Raw genomic sequence first — 20,449 nt, forward strand, 5'->3', positions numbered from 1 at the left:
TGATGAACTCAATAATAATAAAAAAAAACAGTGTTCTAATAGCCAGAAAATAAACAAAGTATTAGAAACTAAAATCCAGTGGAAGGCGACAATTTCACAGAGTCGAATTTGTCAAATTTCAAAGCTTTTATTTATTTTGTACCAGTGTTGTGTGGTTGTGTGATTCAATGACAGCCATTTTAAATAATGTGATGTAATTCTTGGAAATATTGAAGCAAAACTGATAAGCTGATGCATATTGTTGCAGTGGCTTGTAACACATATTAATGTTAATTATTATTGTGAGCAAGTTTTAATTTTAATTGTTGCAATTTTCAAGCATCAGTATCATTAGGAATCTGTAAGAGTATTGACATTGATACTGGTATCATGGTATCAGCTCAGTCCTAATTGTGATTTAAATTTTTTTTGTACCTTCTGCTCAGTTTTTTCATGTAGCTACTAATTATTCATTACTGTACATACTTAAATTCAGAAACGTCATACAAACTAGAACCAATACAACTCAATGTTATCCCTCCATCTTTAGAAATGCATATCTGTCCCTATCCTGGGCAAGATCAATCCAATCTTTTCCATCCTTATCAATTTCATTTAGGTCCATCTCAATGTTATCCCTCCATCTTTAGAAATGCATACTCTGGATTTTTTAAATTATACCGTGTAAGGCAAAGTAATTTTTTTTTAAAAAAAAATTTCAGGTTACTGGACGAAGTCCAGAAATATCCAACTGTGATCATGATTGGAGAAACTGGCAGTGGGAAGACAACACAGATACCTCAATACATCCATGAGATGAGGCTGGAGGAGAATGGAATGATTGCCGTCACTCAGGTTGGGACAAACTTTTACCTTTGATATGGAAACCAACCTCTTGTGTGATGATAAAATAAAATAAAAAGAAAGTGGAAAATTTTAGAATATACATTGACTAACTAACTCTCTCACCTTTTTTATGACTGCAGCAACTCAAGCCTTCTATCTGTCCCTATCCTGGGCAATATCAATCCAATCTTTTCCATCCTTATCAATTTCATTTAGGTCCATCTCAATGTTATCCCTCCATCTTCGTCTTGGCCTTCCTACAGATCTCTTACCATCAGGTTTCCCAATGGGAATCCTGTAAACTTTTCTTTCCTTTCCCATTCGTGCCACATGGCCTGCCCAACTAAGTATTATTGATTTAATTATTCTAATAATATCTGGACAGGAATACACATTATCCAGTTCCAAATTATGTAACCTTCTCCATTTACCTGTCTCCTCATCCCTTTTAGGTCCAAATTGTTTTCTAAGGATTTTATTTTCAAATACTCCTAAGCTATGTTCCTCTTTTAATGTAAGCGACCAAATTTCACATCCATATAATACTACTGGCAATTACTATTTTTAACATTCTAAAACATATTACACACACAAACACATACTATTCTGCTTTTCTAAACTTAACACTGAAACTAAACTCCATGTACAACCATCCTCTTAAGATCCAGGACCTGCAAGAGCAGCCTTTTTTTTTGGGTGACGGGTGCTCAGTACATCAAGTCCATTGTCACAGTCTTCTTTTGTCGTGTGTGACACTGCATATGTAAATAAACTAATTATAACACCGGTAAGTCTTGTTCCCATGATATGAAAAACTCAATATGCTGACCAAGGCAGAAATTTATTTCATTTTAAAACATAAACTAAATGTAACGTTTCAACATTCTAGCAAGGTCTTCTTCAGACTCTGTACCAAGTACAAATTAAACAAAGTACAAAACAGAAAGATATATATATACACACAAAAATCACTCCTCTCCAGATATAAGATAATTAGAAAGGTGTTTTTTCTGGAACATTCCAGCAGGTGGCCTTCCCTTGTGAACTGTACTTTCACCTGACAGACGATTTAGCTAAACATTTCCTATCATCTGGAAAGTGGTAGGTCTCTTTATCTCATGCTCTTTTTCCTATCTTTCTTCATTCCTCTTCCATCTTCTGTCCTCTTTTGCTCTTGTTCTTTCCACTCTTTCTAACACCTTCTTCCATTCTTTGTTTATCTTCAGTCTTTTAACTAAATCCCCTGTCAGGTGAAAGTACAGTTGACAAGGAAAGGCCACCTGCTGGAATGTTCCAGAGAAAACAACTTTCTAATTATCTTGTGTCTGGAGGGGAGTGATTTTTGTGTGTATATATATATATATATATATATATCTTCCTGTTTTGTACTTGGTACAGAGTCTGAAGAAGACCTTGCTAGAAGGTTGAAACGTTACGTTTAGTTTATGTTTTACAATATCATAAATTTCTGCCTTGGTCAGCATATTGAGTTTTTCATAAATGAACTGTACATTTTATAAGATCTTTGGGATTATCAATATGTATGTTGGTAATTACCTATTGTGTTTTGTCTTTTATACATGGAGTTTGTTATAAATTGTTAAGTGGCAATTTGGTGTTAAATATATAGTTGGATTATGTGGTGCATATCTTTTAAAATCAACTTGACACCTTGAGTGTAATCTGCATGTGTTTGGATACACAACCCCTTTGTTTCAAGTAGCCTGCTACTTCTTTTCAAGTAGCTCCTCAATTGTCCTCGCCATGCTAGGCCTATGCTGGCTCTCACACCCAGGATGAGAGCACTAACCGTCCAAATATGAAGGAACCCTAACACTGAAACACCTCAATTTATATGAAATAGAGTTGTTTATTTTTGCAAAAGTAAAAAGTAAATGTAGCTCCTGTACATTGCAATGGGGGTAGGTTTCTACGCATTTACAATCTTGGCCATTAGTGTTGGAGATACCACTATGTTTCAGCTCCCCAGATACCACTTTACTAGAGGCCAAGTGAATAAGCCCCCATATCCATTCCACAAAAGATTCTCAGGAATTCCTTGGTCTCCCAAATGTCAGTCAGATGCCCTACCAACTGGCAGTTGAGGTAATACCAATAGCAGTGTATTTATTGATATTTTCAAGCAAGAGAAGTGAATTAATGTCACAAAGTTATTTTTTTTTTTAATATATTTGAATTGCTGTTTGTTTTAGATTACTGTCGGCAGGAATTGATAAATGAATGCAACTCTGAGCAGGCTTCAGTGAAAGAAGTAGAAAGCCAAAAAAGTCGGCAAAAATAGAAATTTTGACTTTTCGGTAAGGGGATAAAATATTACCACTTCTGTAAACATTTATATTTTGGATGCGTGCGACTTACTCACTATCATATATAATCATAAAATCAAAATTTCTTATTTACTTATTTACAGCGAGTATATACTTGTCAAAGACAACGTTTCTGTGGCAACTGCTCCCTTCTTCAGGTCAAAAACTTGGCTTTACGGAAATCCACAAAGCTTCATCATTTAGAAAGGATATAGGTTTTTACGTGGACAGGTTGAATGCTAGGATAACAAATGACTAAAACAGGACTATTCCCACATTTTAAAATCCCTTAAAACTCATATAAAAACTGTTAAAACCCGTGTTACTATCCAATCACAATTCACAATTTAAGAGATTTTGAAATGTGGGAATAGTCCTATTTTAGTCATTTGTTATCCTAGCATTCAACCTGTCCACATAAAAACCTATATCCTTTCCAAATGACGAAGCTTTGTGGATTTCCGTAAAGCCGAGTTTTTGACCTGAAGAAGGGAGCAGTTGCCACCGAAACGTTGTCTTTGACAAGCATATACTCACTGTACATAAGTAAATAACAAATTTTGATTTTATGCTTATATATGATAGTAAGTAAGTTGCACGCATCCAAAATATGAATGTTTACAGAAGCGGTAATATTTTATCCCCTTACCGAAAAGTCAAAATTTCTATTTTTGCCGACTTTTTTGGCGTTCTGGATCACTGTGCAGTGTAGAAAATTTCGAGAATGAAGCACTTTTATACATGACAACTTGAAATTTTCTGAGTGGGATCTCAAAAATCAAGACGTAATTTCCTAAAACCGGGATCAAGCAGAACCCCCGCCTCAATCTCAGTACCTGCATTTCAATATGTCGCACACCCTCGGTTAAAAGAGTTGAAGCCTTGAAATTTCAATAATATTTTCATTTTCTTTACAGCCCCGCAGAGTAGCAGCAGTTACAGTTTCCAAAAGGGTGGCAGATGAAATGAACACGGAACTTGGGGAACTAGTTGGCTACACCGTCAGGTTTGAAGATGTCACCTCACGTTCCACGAAAGTGAAGTACCTTACGGATGGAATGTTGCTAAGGGAAGCCATGGGTGGTAAGTGAACAAGTTGTTGCTTTCTACAGAATTAACCTTCGTTAGCATGTATGGAGATTCTTTGATGAATGAGGTCAGTGTACGGACTGTTCTGCTCAGTGGTGTGGTAATTGGAGCTGAACTGATAACCCAGCATCCCAGGTTTCTTACCACATATCTTGACATGCTGCTGCAAAGGCTGGTAACTGCAGTTGCTTTCTTCCTCCTCCACATGATCCCGTTCCCTCTCACATGTTCATTGATGGAGCCGTCTCGCTACTTGTGCAGAGACTTGTTTTAGTTAACTTGCTCCAGGGATATCTGGGACAAAGTATAAGTTCCTGGGTTCAAATCCCATCAATTGCATCATATCATCACTCATTCTCATCATTGTGATTAGCCAAAAGTTACAGGGAAACAATGCTAAGTGACAAAATAGCAAATACACAATATTCAAAGTTGCACCTGAGAGAATCATTTAATCACTTCTTACCACAATGTTGTAAAAATAATGAAAATTATTGATTTTGCATAATCTCCGGTATCTTTATACTCCTTGAAAGTGTTGCATGACATTTTTGTGGACTCGTGAAGACACTAACACACTGTCGGCCTCCAAGCCGGAGCGATTAACACATCGCCCTACAATGCCAAGTGTCCCAAGTTCGAATCCCATCCCGTCATGGGTGTTCTGTGTGTGTCTTCACCAATTTCATCATATCATCACTCATTCCCATGTTTGCGATTAGCCAAAAGTGGCAAAAATTGGAAGTAAAATAAATCAATGACTCAATCAACACTCTTATGTATGTGAGTTACGTACGTACGTGAATATGTTGTTTCTTTTTTCCTTTCTTTAGAACTACGTTTCGGGGACTAGCTATCCCCTTCTTCAGGTTCGTATAAAAAACTAAGTACTTAACATGGTACCACGTCGAAATGTAGTAAAAGAATTGTGGACAAGGGTTGGTGTGGATACATTTAAGATATTATATCCCCCCTCTAGACGTATTTAAAAAACTTGTCGTTCTCTAAAAACTTGCACAATTACCCTATTCCCATGTTAAAAACGTTAAAAGACTAAAAAACTGTATGTATCACTGTGAACAACTTGCAGGTTTCGGCTTTCCTGCTACACTGTGTTTCCTAATCTACATTAAGGTCACTCTTCCACGAACGCTTTCCTCCCCTTTATTTTCTTATTTCCCCCTCATTATCGCGTCACAAATCCAACGTAAATTCTCGTTCTCGAGCAGCTTGGATAACTTCCGGAGTGACGTGGAAACCGATATTGGGTTCAATCTTCCGGGTTTTATCACATTTTTTGAGGAAATTCATCCACCCTTCTTCTAAATTTCCTTCATCCCTGTTAAGATTATTCTTCCCCCCTCTACACATATTTGCTGTTTCGTACAGTTTTTAACGTCTTTTTTATATTCTAGAATTGTGAGTAATTCGCACCAAACGTACAAAATCCTAATCAACACTCACACTTGCCATAAGTATCAGTCAATATCTGATTAAATTTCAACCAAAAACTTCCCAATAGCACTGGTATAATCTGAAATTGATGTTTTGGTATCAGCTCAGCCCTAGTGGTAATCAAAAGAGAAAAAAGCGAGGTATATCAAGTAAGTGAAAAGATCATAAAATATGCCATACACCTTCCCCTTTCCCTCTACTTCACAGTAATGTGATTTCTCATAGATTCTTAATTTTTTCATGATCTCCAGTTTTGTGTATTGTGCATTCCACTTGCAGTAGCTCTTCGGCAGTAATGTTCCAACTGGCAAATTGCAGAAGTAAAATTTAATGTGAAATTGTGATAACTGATCATTATATTGATAGCATTGAAAACAACTATTTTAAAAGAGGAAGTGTCATGCTATAGTGGGACCACAGACAAAAGAGCCTGTGCATCATACTTGGGTGTGGCAGGGAGGGGTAGAGTGGAGCATGCTTCCTTATGGCCCAAGTTGAATGGTGGAGGGGAAGATGCATGAAGGCTTTTGGCCGGAGGTTCTTTTGTTTGTGGTCGCTCTATACATTTTGAATTTGATCAATAAGTGTGCTTCAATGTTGTGGCTAGCATCAGTCTTCTGTTTGCACTGATTGTACACCAGTACCTCAAGATCATGGTGCTTGCTATTTAACATGACATATATGACGAAAGAAAAGCCACTGAAACTGTGTTACTCAATTTGGATGCTTGGAACAGAAGAGCAAAGAAATAGTGAATCACTTAAGAATTCAGATATGCATAGAGTTTGAAAACACTAAGAATAAAAAATAATCAGGTTTACTATCAGAAGTAAAATGTACCTGAAGATAGACATACTCTTGAACACAAACCTGTAATCTGCAGGTGCTTTCAAATTTCAAATTTTATATGTCAATAGACCTTGGTATAATTTTTACTTCTGCAAGTGATAATTTTTTTTTGCCCAACAGATCGTGTTCTGTCATCTTATAATGTGATAATCTTGGATGAAGCCCATGAAAGAACCATAAATACAGATGTTCTGTTTGGCATTGTGAAGGAGGCTCAAGCTATTAGGAAAAAAAGAGCTCTGGTTCCACTAAAGGTGTGACATTACAAGATGTTAGAAGCATAATTATCTAGGAGGAGCATTCCACTAAAATTAGTCCTATTCCATGTAAAATAACACAATGAATTAATCTGGAAATTATTGTTGTTTTTAATTGCTTTAAAGTTTAAATGTATCTTAATGCATGTAATTTACATATTTCACCAACAAAAATTATTAGCATCTGTAGCATATATGCTGCATCGACAAATGAAGTCAAATTTTGATACATTTTTAAAGTGTCACACATGTAACACATTTCCGTTAATGATTTTCATGCAATCTGGCTGTTATGCTATTTTTTTCCCCCATTTGTTAGCTGACTCCACAAAGTACTTTATAATTCTATGAAATCATTTCATTATGAATATTTTAATCCAATCTCGCGACTAGAACCTTAAATTATGTGTGTGAAATGTCATTACATGTAATGCTAGAAATTTTAATGTATATTTATACACCCTATCAAGTAATATTTTCAGTGAAATCTGTGATAGTCATGGTTCACATTTGTACCTCACCTGCTTGATTTGTAATGAAATGCAGCTTCATTTGTTTGATTAACATGATAAGGTGAAAACAACACTACCTTATTAAAAGTACCTGCATAAGAGGAAGTCCATTTTTGTGAAATAAGTGGGAACCCTCACTAAGTAGTTGAATAAATGTTTCAGTTTTGATAAGTATTAAATGAGTAGCTTTATCTATATCAGTAAACTGTTTTGATTCAAATTTTAAAAAATATATACCAACATGTAAGCAGCACTTGAACAAAATAAGGATGCATTGCCCACATCACCGACCATAACAAAGCATACTCATTGCTGACCATGCATTTTTCATCTGGTTTCAGATTATTATTATGTCAGCCACCATGGATGTGGACCACTTTAGCAGTTATTTTGGAGATGTACCTGTGCTCTACCTTGAAGGCAGGCAGCATCAAGTCCACGTGTATCATGCACTAGAATCTCAGGAAGACTATGTGTTCAGCTGCCTTGTGACTATATTTCAGATTCACAGAGAGGCTCCTGCAAAGTAAGCTCTTGGGTTTTTGTACATTTTTTACTAATTGATTGTTTTAATTTTTTAAGAGTTAATGACTTGAGAATACCTTGAAAATGTAATTTCCCAAAATTTTTGTTAATTTATGCTAGCTAAAAAAATTGACTTGGATATATTACATACTAAATGTATGCAGAGTGAATGAAAGTAAGGAGGGCCAGATGAGCTAAATAACAAATAAAGGGTAGGGGGAAAACAGGTAAGTCAATTTTCTGTTGTAAGTGAGGTAGTGGTGTCATTCTATGGAAGATGAAAGGATGTAACATTTCATACATTTGGCACTTCCATTCTTCAAACCATATGCTTTTCTACCATTTCATTTACATGTCCAGTAACCTTTTGCAATAAAAATTTCATTTTTATTGCGTTTGATGAACATAGACTTCCTGTTTTGTAACTCCCTGACCCTTCAAATAAGAAGGAAGTATAAAACACACCAGACACTGGAAACGTTTGATTTTTTGCAGCCTCATCTTTGGTTTTGTGGAATGGAAGTGAGCATTTGACCTGCAAAGTTGTCACGTCCTCAGTGGAGATACAGTTACTACTGTAAATGTGAATCTCATCAGGCTTGTCAAAAATTGTAAGGTAGGGTGTAGTGGGAGGGTTAGGAATGAGGATGCGGCTTGGTTGGTAAAGTTACTGAATGGATTCATTAGGCCAGGGAGTGTGGTTTGCAGTCATGACTGATATGTAGGCCCTCTCTCTCATCTTTTCCACACTGAGATGTTTGTGGATAATCGCCACCTGGAAGCAGTCATTGATAGGGGTATTGTGACTATTGCTATGGACTGCAATAGTGAAGTTCAGTTTTTGGGTGCAGGAGTAGTGGTGGTTGGTCCTGAGGTTGAGGGCTGTGGATGTTTCCCCTCAGGTAAAAACCACCAGAGTTAAGTAAGGTTTGAGGTGTGGCAGGTTCCTTTGTGGAGGGTAAATTTGTCTGTTGCAATGTGAATATGGAGGGTGTTGGAAGTGATGAGATGGGGCATGTTTTGCACCTTGGATTATTAATTTTGTTAACTGGGGTATATAGTCTGTTTGGTGAAGGGGTATTAAGGATTGTGGAGAATGAGGAGCTGGGAACATGACGTATCTGATTTTCTTGAGGTGGGGTTGGTATTGGGTGACAACTACAGGGGTTTCAGATTTATTGGTGAGACTGTACAAAGCTGCTCAGGATATTTGTTTTGTGACCAGGCTGGAAAGATAACCATGCTTGACCAAGGTTTGGTGTAGGTAGAATCTCTCTTTTTTCCCATGCTAACTGTATCTTCACCCTGTACCAGGCAACTTCACAGGTCGAATGCTCACTTCCGTTTTTGTCATCTTTTATCTATAACAGAAGATGCGGTCCAAGGCTGCTAAAATTTAATTATTTCCAGCATCTGGCGAGCGTCTGCTATTTCCTTCCCATTTGATACATAGACACACACACACATGCACAGATAGCAATTCTTTCTAACTTATTTACCTGAATTTTAAATTTATTATTTTTCTCTATGGCCCTGTGTTAATTAAGTTTCCAGTAGTTTTTGCAATTCTATGTTAATTTCAGAATATGCGAATAACCATATGTATTTGTTTTTTTTTTCAGTCAAGATATTCTTGTTTTCCTGACTGGCCAGGAAGAAATTGATTCAATGGCTAAGAGTATTAAGGACATAGCCAAAGTAAGTAAAGACGATTCTTGAACAGTTGAGGTAATTTTATTACAAATACCATTAAGGAATAATCTTATACAATTAAATTTTTATACATTTTGTGGTAGAAATATAGGTTGTATGATGTAGTGAGTATGAGGAAAGGGTCCAAAAAATGTTTAAAATGTAGAATGTGACAAGTGTATATAGCTCGTAATAGCCACCTCAGTGGTTGGGGGAGTTAAATGCATGCTCAACTCTCAATTCTGGTGTTGAAGGTTCTCAGCTCTTAAACCTTTACAGGTTTTTAGTCCCATGGCCACGTTGAGAGTAGGGATGGAGAAAAATATCCAGATTGTGGAAAATTTAAAATCTGGATTCGGAAAATTTACTATCATTTTGGAGGAATTCGTGTTTTGAAGGAATCTGGATTTTCCAGGCTATCTGGATTATGGAGGCATAATAGATTTCAGTGGGAATCTGGACTTTGAAGGCAGTCAGGGTTCATAATATTTCCACATATTTTTCAGTTGTAATTTGTTAATGAAGCTCTTAATGTGCTTTATTTTAACACTCATCTCCTCATTACATGATCATGTAGGCATACTAGGTTTTGTTACACCACATTATATATTTAAATACAAGCCTGGAACAACAGTGATATTCAAACTGTGAGGTGTGTGAGGTGCCGAAGTTTTACAGGGGAGGTGCGAGAACTTCCAAAAAAGTATTTATTTTTTTCTGAGAATTTAAAATGTGCTAATTCAAATATATCAATTTCTTATTCCTTATTATAGCAACTCATGTTGGTTGTCCAATGGGTAATGTCATCTCCAGTTGCGTAAATAGCACCTTTGCAACCCCTGTGGTGCAAGGTGGGAGGGGGGGGGGGTGCAGTAAGAATGAAAAATTAAGAAAGACAGGTAGTTCCGTATCTATCAATCTCCTCTGAATAGAGAATTATAGCAAGTCAGAATTCATAACTTCAATCACCGGTCGTTGCTCTTTCAGACGTTCAAAGAATGTCACGTCAGTACTTAACAAATCTTCCTGGTTTATTGTAGTTATGGTGCTGATCACCTGGAATGGCAGGGCAATGACCAGAGGATCAGAAGGAGCAATAAGTTACAGTGCAACGGGTGGTGTGGGGTCTTTTGCCTTGAGTCTTGGAATGAGAAGCAACTGGGGAGATTGAGGGATTGAGCACGAATTGATTCTGAGAGCTGTCAGCAAGGAATTTCATCAGTGATAGACAGATATTATCCCGTTCCAACCATGTTGATCATTTAGACTTGAAGGTATAAAATCCAAGTGATTGTGTCTTGCCATTTCCAACTGTGTAGATAGTACGTCTTGCTTAGTACCATCAAGCTTACCATGAGTAGCGAGTGCTCAAATAATGAGGATGAATGATGAAGCGAGTTACATCACCCACCAGAATGGCTAAGGTTCTTGGTTCATCCCACGTTCATGCCAGAATGATACGTAGTGGAGATGCGGGGCACGTATGGTTTTATTCTATTTTATTTCCTTCTCTGTGTTTTTAATAAAATCTTCGAATTATAAGGATATATCGACATGGATACTTTATATATAAATTTCAATTCAGGAAATTTATTTCCAGGCCGGTTAATCGTATCAATCTCCTCTAAATAGAGAATTATAGCAAGCCAGAATTCATAACCTCATCACCGGCCGTTGCTCTCTCAGACATTCAAAGAATGTCACGTAATATCAGTAAAAAGCACAGCTTTCGCCATGCACCCACAGCCATAATAAACAGGGTGGCGACAGACCTGGAAAACCTGGAAAAGTCAGGGAATTTGAGAGGTCAAAAAAAGTCAGGGAAATGTCAGGGAATTTTGCCCTTTTTTTTAAAAAAAAAAAAAAAGAAAACTATGCGATGGAATGAATGTTTTAGGTGTTTGCTTTGAAAGATGTCATTATGTAGCGCTGCATGGGAACAGAAATCTTGTTGCTAAATCTCAGCCTTAACTTTTAGGCCCCTTTTATGCACAACTCAACCACAGCGCCAGAACAGAAACCAGTGATGTGGGGAGGGGAGAGAGAGAGAGAGAGAGAAATTTCCAGAGGGGCAGACAAATTTGATAAGCCTCTAAATATTATGTGGAAAATGCATTCAATTATGATTTTTGTTGTCTGTATGGAAGTAGTAAGGGGGACAGAACAATCAGCAGATGGATGGTGGGGGGAGGGGCATTACCACTGTGGCACTGTCCGATAGTTATTGGATGTCGTACAATGGCATTTTATCGGACATTCTGAAGGAATATGGAAACAAAAAGGGCACTATGCAAACTTGTAATTTGCCGAATGTCATGAATAATGTCACGAAAAAGTAAAACAGAAATCTGCATTGGTAAATGTCATATAAATTTGACAAGTTCATGATGCTCCTAACCTTAAGATCTCTGCAACACTCGTACTGCAATTCACCCCCCCTCCCACCCCCTTCAGTCCTGTCTGTTTAAACTCGTGGAATGTCCAATGTTATAAAATGAAATTATAATAATAATATTAGTTCAAAATAGTGAAATAACAGAATTTGGCATAGAATGTGAATTGTTGGCATTTTTCGCGAATTTTAAAAAAATGCTTAAAGAAAGAAAAATACCTCGAAATCCAACTTTCTTGTCTTTTTTAGACTTGAAGAAAGAAAATGTACCATTTTTGTGTATCTAGAACACACAAGTTTTCCCACATTTTATCCAAGAGAAAACTATAATGCATGTTGTACTTGGAATAATTCCGACAGCTACATTCAATCAAATATTTCCCAGGATTTTCTCAACTTCGATCAGAACAATTTGCACCACAGAGCAAAGTGGCGGGGTTCACACAGAAGCCGCATCATCAGTATTTGTCGCGTGAAAATGGTTTTGAATCACCGAGCTAAGTGGTGCGATTTTGGTGGAGATCAAGTGCTCACCTACCACCACAGGGAAGTCGTACCATCGGCATTTGTCGAGCGAGAAATAATGGAAAGTAACTTCCTCAAAAATCGGTTCCAACATATCAAACTGTCACGAAAATACGTACACCACGTGACCTACAATTAAAACTAATTTAAAAACACCATGAAGGTATAATTATAGGTATATTTGCCACAAAATGCACTAAAATGAAAATGTGAATTTTGGGAAAAATAACACTGAATAGTAAAAATTAATAAATAAAAAAGGAATAACACCAATTTGGAAGAAAAATAACAAAAGATCAAGATCCCTATTGATTAGGCATAAATAAAACAAGAATATCAGTAGTAATTTAAAGCATTAGTTACAGTGACTCCTAATCTAATTTTCAGCATAATCACCATTGTTGTTCTGGGATGACACTAAATTTTGTGTGCCCATGGTATATGTGTCTGAGAACAAAGACTGGGACTATCTGTACTGCAGTGCTGCTGTAAATACATTGTCCTGCCAGAAATCTCTTCAGTTGAACAAGGAGATGAAAGTGGGTACATGGAAGGCCAGGGCTGTACAGGGAGTGGTCCAAGATCTCTCACTTGACATGATGAAAAAGAGCCTGCATGTACTCAGCTGTATGGAGTCATGCACATTGGATTGGCTGCCATCGTCTGATCATCCTATCGCTCATGATGTCTGGTCTGTACATCTCACACTATTACTGGTGGCTCTATGCCAGATTCTGAGCGTGCAAACATCTGATTACCACACATATCTCACAGTCGGTGGGAGACTGTATGAGAGCTGCCATCTTTAACCTAGAACTGTCCTAAAACGGCTGTGTTTTACTGGACCAGATTACAGCCACGTGACACTTCTTCCTGCCTGCATATGCGTGTTGCGCTCCGACCACTATCGCCGCGAGAAAGGCTAAAGAGATTGAAAATTACAAAATTCCTTTTTGCATTAATCACTTCACTCTAATCTAATTTAGTCGTAACTTTAAAAATAATCAAATATATTATTGAAAAACTGGCTGCATATGAAAAAATCCCATAATTCCTCTCTAGCTTGTGAATAGTAATAATTTTCGAAATTCACTCTTTTGCAGTTTGAATGCAAATCCTAGAGAAATGAAGTCAATTTTGTGGAAGTTAATATAGGTACTTAATATACCTGGATCTGTATGGCATTCTTATTTCCATTTGCAAAAACATGAATTTAGTTTATAATTGTCTGGGAAAAATCTAAATTTTGTCCTGGAAAACCTGGAATAGTCAGGGAATTTCATTTCTGCTTGTCTGTAGCCACCCTGAATAAAACACCAGGATCCAGAGCAAACTAATAACAAGACAGAGTCTAACTTCTACTCCATCATACTCGCATATTTAACCTTATACTCGTCTCGAAATCCACTTTTTCTGATGAAGGGAGCAGTGTATGTGCTTGAGAGATTTGATTTAACCTGGTTAGTAACCTGAGAACACTTTGAATTTCTAATTAAATTTACTCTGATAAGCTTATTACCTATCCCCATGTAACTGCCAAACAGATATTTTTAGATGCAATTCCTAATTACAGTTCATTTAAAATGTTTTTCGATGCAACATTTTTATTTTACAGACATAATGCTCCTACTGGCATCATAGCAGCACCAAAAGAAAAAAAAACATGTATCACATATTTCAATACAAACATTACATAGTAATTCTTGTATATAATATGATAAGCGCTCAAAAAGTAATGCCTCACATTTTTTTTTCTCCTTACTGCTTCAAGATATCGAAGTGTCCTGTTCCTCAGTCCGACTGTTATGCTTCCTTAGTTTGTGTGCAGAGTTTCACATTCGACCGATAGGCGGTAGCAGTGTAGCGGTGTGTGACACTCGTTACAAACAGAGAGCAGTAATTGAATTCTTGGTGCCAAGAACGAAAGTGTGGTGAATATTCACAAACGGGTTGTGGGTACACCATTACGAACCAGAGACAAAGAAACAATCGATGGAGTGGCACCACACACAATCACCAAGAAAGAAGAAGTTCAAAACAACAGCCTCTGCCGGTAAAGTGATGATCACAGTGTTCTGGGACATGTTTGGGGTCGTTCTTGTTGATGTTTTGGCCCAAGGTGAAACAGTAAATTCTGACAGGTACATCAACACGTTGGAGCAACTGAAGAAATGCTACAGGAGAGTGAGACCAGACAGAAATGTGAAGGATGTGTTGCCTTTGCATGCAAAACCACTCACGAGCCTGAAAACCACCGAGCAATCGCCAGATTGGGGTTCTCTGTACTCTCCCATCCTCCTTAATGCCCTGATCTCGCTCCTTCCGACTTCTATCTCTTCGGGCCAATGAAGGATGCACTGCACGGTGTGAAATTTGAGGACAATGAAAGAGTGGTTCGTGCTGCGAAAACATGGTTGAAGAAACAGCCCACACGCTGGTACAGGAATGGCATACAAGCCCTTGTTCCAAGGTGGCGTAAGGCCGTAGCAGTGAAGGGAGATTATGTTGAAAAATAACATGTATAGAGGATACATACAACAATATTCTGTAGCATTATCATTAACGTCAATTAAATATTAGCTGAGAAAAAAAATGTGGTGCATTACTTTTTGAGCGCTCCTCGTATGACTGATTTAAATGTATCTGAGTATTTGATAGTTTGGTTTCACTTTTCATGCAATTACAATGAATTTTTCTTTCCTTTCTTAGGATCTGCAAGGGAAATATCCTCAAATAAAAGTATGCATCTTGTATGCTTCCCTACCTTCACATGTGCAAATGGTGGTTTTCAGACCAACACCTCCAGGGTTTAGAAAGATCATTCTTAGCACCAACATTGCCGAGACATCTGTCACAATAAGTGGTGTGAGATACATTGTGGACAGTGGAATGGTGAAAGCTAGGTAAGTTTTATTTCAAAGGAGGAAGCAATGCATATTCTCATTCAATAATTGTTGATGAAAAATGTATAGAAACACTTAATATGTTCCTTCTAGCCAAAACCTGTATCTAGAATGAAATGAAAGAACCTTGGCATCAGACATTTGTTACTTTGTAGATCATGGATGGTGGTCCTGATAGCATGTTGGTTAATGAATTGTAAGGGAGTGTCCATTGATTTTGATTTTGTACCAATTTTAGGTGAAGAACTATACACCGTATTTCAAAAAGAGGAACCCGATTGTAAAAACGTTATAATTATGGAACGATGTGAATGAAAGTTGTGTTACACGAATAGGCGTGGCCTACAATTTTAGGGTATCGCCGCTCGATGCCACTCCGTGTGTTGAACCTGTCCATAACCTCAATCTGTTTCAAGATGGCAACTGCTCAACAAAAGGCTTTTTGCATTCTGCAGGTTAGCAAGACTGAGTCAGTGATTACAGTCCAGCGTGCTTTTCGTCAGTGTTTTGGGATTGATCCACCTTTGCCGAAGAACATTCGTCATTGGTATCAACAGTTTGAAGAAACAGGATGTTTGTGCAAGGGCAAGAGTCCAGGTCGACCTCGCACTTCTGATGAAAGTGTGCAAAGAATTCAGCAAGCGTTTCAGTGAAGCCCACGAAAGTCTACTTGCCATGCCAGCAGGGAACTTGCAATTCCTCATACGACTGTCTGTCATGTGTTAAGGCAACGTTTGGTCTATAAACCATACCGATTACAACTAGTGCAAGCTCTTCGTGTTGGTGATAAAAGGAAACATGTAGAGTTTAGCAATGCTCTCTTAGTGGACATGGAAGAAGACAGATTTTTACCGTGGCTGATTTTTAGTGATGAAGCTACATTTCATGTAAGCAGTAAAGTTAACCGTCATAACGTGTGGATATGGGGGCTCCAGAATCCTCACGCAATCGTAGAGCATGAGCAAGATTCACCAAAAGTAAACTTTTTTGTGCAATTTCTTGCACCAAGATTTATGACCCATTCTTTATTTGAGGAAAAGCACAGTGACGGGAGTGAGCTATCTTGAAATGCTCCAGATCTGGCTTTTTCCACAACTTTATGAAGACACTAATGATTTCTTATTTCAACAGAACAGAGCTTCACCATACTGGCACAACAACATATGACAATTACTCAATGACACACTGTCTCAACGCTGGATAGGGTGCACAGGACCCCGAGACAATGCCCTACACTCTTGACCTCCAAGATCTCCAGACATGACCCCATGCAATTCTTCTTGTGGGGATACGTGAAGGAACGTGTTTTGTTCCACCGTTAGCTCGTGACCTAGACGAACTCAAACACAGGATATCAACAGCAGGGTCTACAGTAGAAGTAGTTACCTTGCAAAAAGTATGGGATGAATTTAGCTATCGACTTGATGTTGACTGTGAGGCTGATGGAGGACACACAGAGCATTGCTAAAACTTTATCATTTTGAGAGTATTTTGCACTTTGTTCCAGTTTTGTAATTTGTTTTCATCACTAAATAATTTTTTTATATATTTGAAGTAAAACTGGTAAATTGCTTATAAAGTAGAACATCGATTTTACATTGTTCAGGGGGATCAAGTTCAAAAAACAAAATGCAGGAAAATGTAAAGTGGAGAAAAATTTCATAACATTTTGCTATGTTGGGACCATCAAGATTGAATGTATAAAGCAGGAAAATGTAAAACCAGCGAATGTAAAATTGGAGTTCCACTGTAATTTAATTGGAATACTCACCTACTAATATTAATCGATATTTTGAAGAACATTCAGTTGTTACAATTTGATGAACTGAAATCTGTTAGTGTCAGTATCAAGGGTATCAGTTCAGCTCTACTGATAATTATTTGAACCAGTTATGGTGTTGATGTTGAACTGATTCTTATATGTATGATTACAGCCAAGTGTGTTACAGGTTCATTGTTAAATATGAAATGAACTATTTTTCAGAAGTCATGTGGTTTTGTTTGCAAAGGAGGGGGGAAAAAATTAAGCCAAAAGTGGCAAGAAAAGTAACTCGGAATTTTGGCAGATGACATATTGAAAAAGAGGTGGTAATAGGATCTGATGGAATGAAGATGAAGGAGAGAGAGAACAAAGAACATCCCAAGAGAATATCTCTCTTCATCAGTACTCAAGTGTGCCTGAAGTGGCAAGAAAGCGAAGAAACTAAATCAATCAATTGAGTATGCCTGAAGCAGGAAGAAAAGGTCCATGAAGTCAGTTGACCAAATTTCAAATTCTGGACTGGGCATGGGTGTTCTGTGTGAATGTCCCTTCACCAATTTTATCTAGTCACTCATCTTCATCACTGCAACTAGCCAAGAGTGATAGAAAATCAACCATAATAACAAAAATACAAGTAAAATATTTATGTGTGTATATACATATGATTATATAATAAAATCACAATGCCATTTGCTACATTCTAAATATATTGTAAAAAATCCTGTTTGTTTAGTGTAAATACCATTAGGTTTTACACTGGTGCAGTTGCTCATATTTTAATGAGAAAGGAGCAAAGTGGTGTGTGCAAAAAAAGAAAGCCCTAGTTCTTGATTTTTTCTTGCATGAAGAAAAACGCAACACTACAGTCTTAAAAAATAAAAATAATAAATCGTTAAAAAGAAAGTGTACCTCTACACTTTCTTAACATGACACCATATCAGGTGTCTATAAGAATATGCATCAACCTCAAGAAGGAGGCAGTCTTGACCTCTGAAACGTTGTTTTGATCGACATTTCGTACTCACACACGTAAGTAATTGATCTTTGATCTTTTTAACGATTTCTCTTTATTTAGCAGTGAGTAATACACACATCACAATATGTTAAAATATAAAATGTCGTCTTCTATAAAACTTTAAAATAAGAAAGAAGAGTATGGAAATTAGTTCAAAGTAGGGCTCATCTGATTCAAACACACTGATACCAATACTTTTTACCAATTCCTACTTATTCCAACATGGGTACTGAACATTATAACAATAATACACTCTATGAGAGTTTTGCTTTAAAATATACAAAATCAGAATAAATTGCTGTCATTTTGTTTTAAAGTTCACTTTTGACACGCATGATGCAAAATTAAAATTAGACTATGCCAAAGTGTCATATAGCATTTTTGTAGACCATGGGAGATTCGTGGACTTCAGAAATGTTCTAACCATTATCAGTAATTAACCTTTAGCCGACGGATCCTTGTTTTTCTCGTGAAGTACAAAACAAAATCGTAACTCTAGAACTAATTGCCCTAGAGAGATGAAATCGGTTTTGTTTTCTTTCATAAAGACAGGGCTTTTTGCAGAGATAAATTTACACATTATGCCTCTCAATAATAAGTGTTAATGGAAGAAAAAGAAGAACAAAATTGATTTTTTTTTTTCAAAACATTGACATACAGTCCCTATGCCCCCCTCAATAGACCAAAGTGAATGAAAAAAATGTATGTAGCAGTGATACATTCCTACAATATGCAAAGATACTTTTTGAGTAAAATAATAACAACAACATATAAAGTGCCAGTTTTGCGAGCGTCGGAACAATGTCCGGAATTTCGCTTCTAGTGTCGGCCCTATAAATGCTGAATGGACCAAATTTGGAGGGAAGCATGACAAAAGACCACAGTATGAAGATATGGATTTTCATGCCGCAACTTTGAAAATAAATGGAAATTACGGCGTTCGGAAACTTACGGAACATTTCGAAACTTGAGCCTTTGCCCCTGGTTTCCCCCAGGACCCTTAATTGTCGAACATTGCTTAAAATGTTGCTTTTTACTCATTCTTACAAGTATATTTAAAAAAAATAAAAAACAGTGGTTGATGAGTTATGACCATTTTTAAAATCTAACCCATAATATTGCAGGGGTAACGAAGAAAAACAAAGGTCCTTTTCATATTTCATTTGTTAATAATAGTAATAATGGATATATTGTTTTGTAATTCAAGTACGTCATACCTTCGTATGTATACTGAAGATAAAAAAAGACAGAACTGAGATATCGTGTGCAGTTTTCAAGAAATGACATGTTATCTGCTGCCGCATGCTGCTGGTCAAAATATCAATCATCCGTCCACAACGGAAATACATGTGAGGCAGTAGCGGCTGCTGCCTATTCGCGCACTCGCACATGCACCAAATAAATGTGCAATGTAATTGATTTTTATTATATTTATTCATTGAAAGCCATTGCTTCAAAATAGCAAATGTTCCCGGGCCACATCACCTTCCATTTACTTCCTTACGTCAGCTTTTCTATCTAACTCGCTTCAAATGGGCGGCATGAACACTATTGGAAAGTGCACACAGCTGCACACTGAAGTGGCGCTGTGTTCGACGGTGGGTAGAGGAAGCGGAAAGACTCTTATGGCTTGGATCAAGGGCTTTCGGACTCACTTCGCACAAAGAATTGTGACGTAGTAGCTACGTACCACACCCCATATACGCCTTCATGGCATGGTGCTATGCACAGGGGAACACTTTACCTTTTTTTTTTACCTTTTACGTACATGCGCTGTTCCCTCTTCGTCGTGTATTGTTGCAATCTTTCCACTGTGATGGAGTCCAGAACAACCCATGCATCATTGCAAATTGCATCATTGCATACGAGAATCTGTAACTTGTACTATTATGTCACTGATTTGAGATAATTTTTGTAAAGGTGCTGGTTTCGAGGATCCTCATCACAATGACTAAAGTGAGTAAGTACATTAAAAATGGTAATTAACTTAAGTGTATGATGAATTGTTTATCTGACATTAAACTTGGATTTCTGATGGGACATATTTACATTGAAGAAAGATAATATACATTATTAAAACACGGCAATTACACAAAATTCTGGCAATATTATTATCCTCTACAAATCATAGCAGTTTATCGGTATAGCTTTGTGAGTGACTTTGTCAGGTCGTCGAATGCTGAATTTTCTACAGATCACGAAAGAGACCAAACAACACATCTTCTCTCTCGTGATCGATTAAAGAAATCACAAGGGTATTTAGATTTTGTAATAAATCTTCTTTTTAAATTTTCATGAAATATAAGTGCTATTGTCCAGTG

General features: G+C 37.1%; 1 protein-coding gene across 1 annotated transcript in view; it reads left to right on the forward strand.

Annotated features, from left to right (window-relative positions):
- The window catches only part of ath (ATP-dependent RNA helicase DHX33), a 74,970-nt gene that overhangs the window by 11,233 nt on the left and 43,288 nt on the right, over positions 1-20,449 (forward strand). The window contains exons 3-8 of the mRNA XM_083122595.1: positions 702-834; positions 4,070-4,235; positions 6,666-6,799; positions 7,656-7,840; positions 9,462-9,537; positions 15,158-15,351. Of these exons, the coding sequence (XP_082978721.1) occupies positions 702-834; positions 4,070-4,235; positions 6,666-6,799; positions 7,656-7,840; positions 9,462-9,537; positions 15,158-15,351 (888 nt within the window). The remainder of the gene's footprint in view (positions 1-701; positions 835-4,069; positions 4,236-6,665; positions 6,800-7,655; positions 7,841-9,461; positions 9,538-15,157; positions 15,352-20,449) is intronic.

The sequence above is a fragment of the Lepisma saccharinum genome, chromosome 5, assembly GCF_977018435.1.
Source record: "Lepisma saccharinum chromosome 5, izLepSacc3.1, whole genome shotgun sequence".
Lineage (NCBI taxonomy): Eukaryota > Metazoa > Arthropoda > Insecta > Zygentoma > Lepismatidae > Lepisma > Lepisma saccharinum.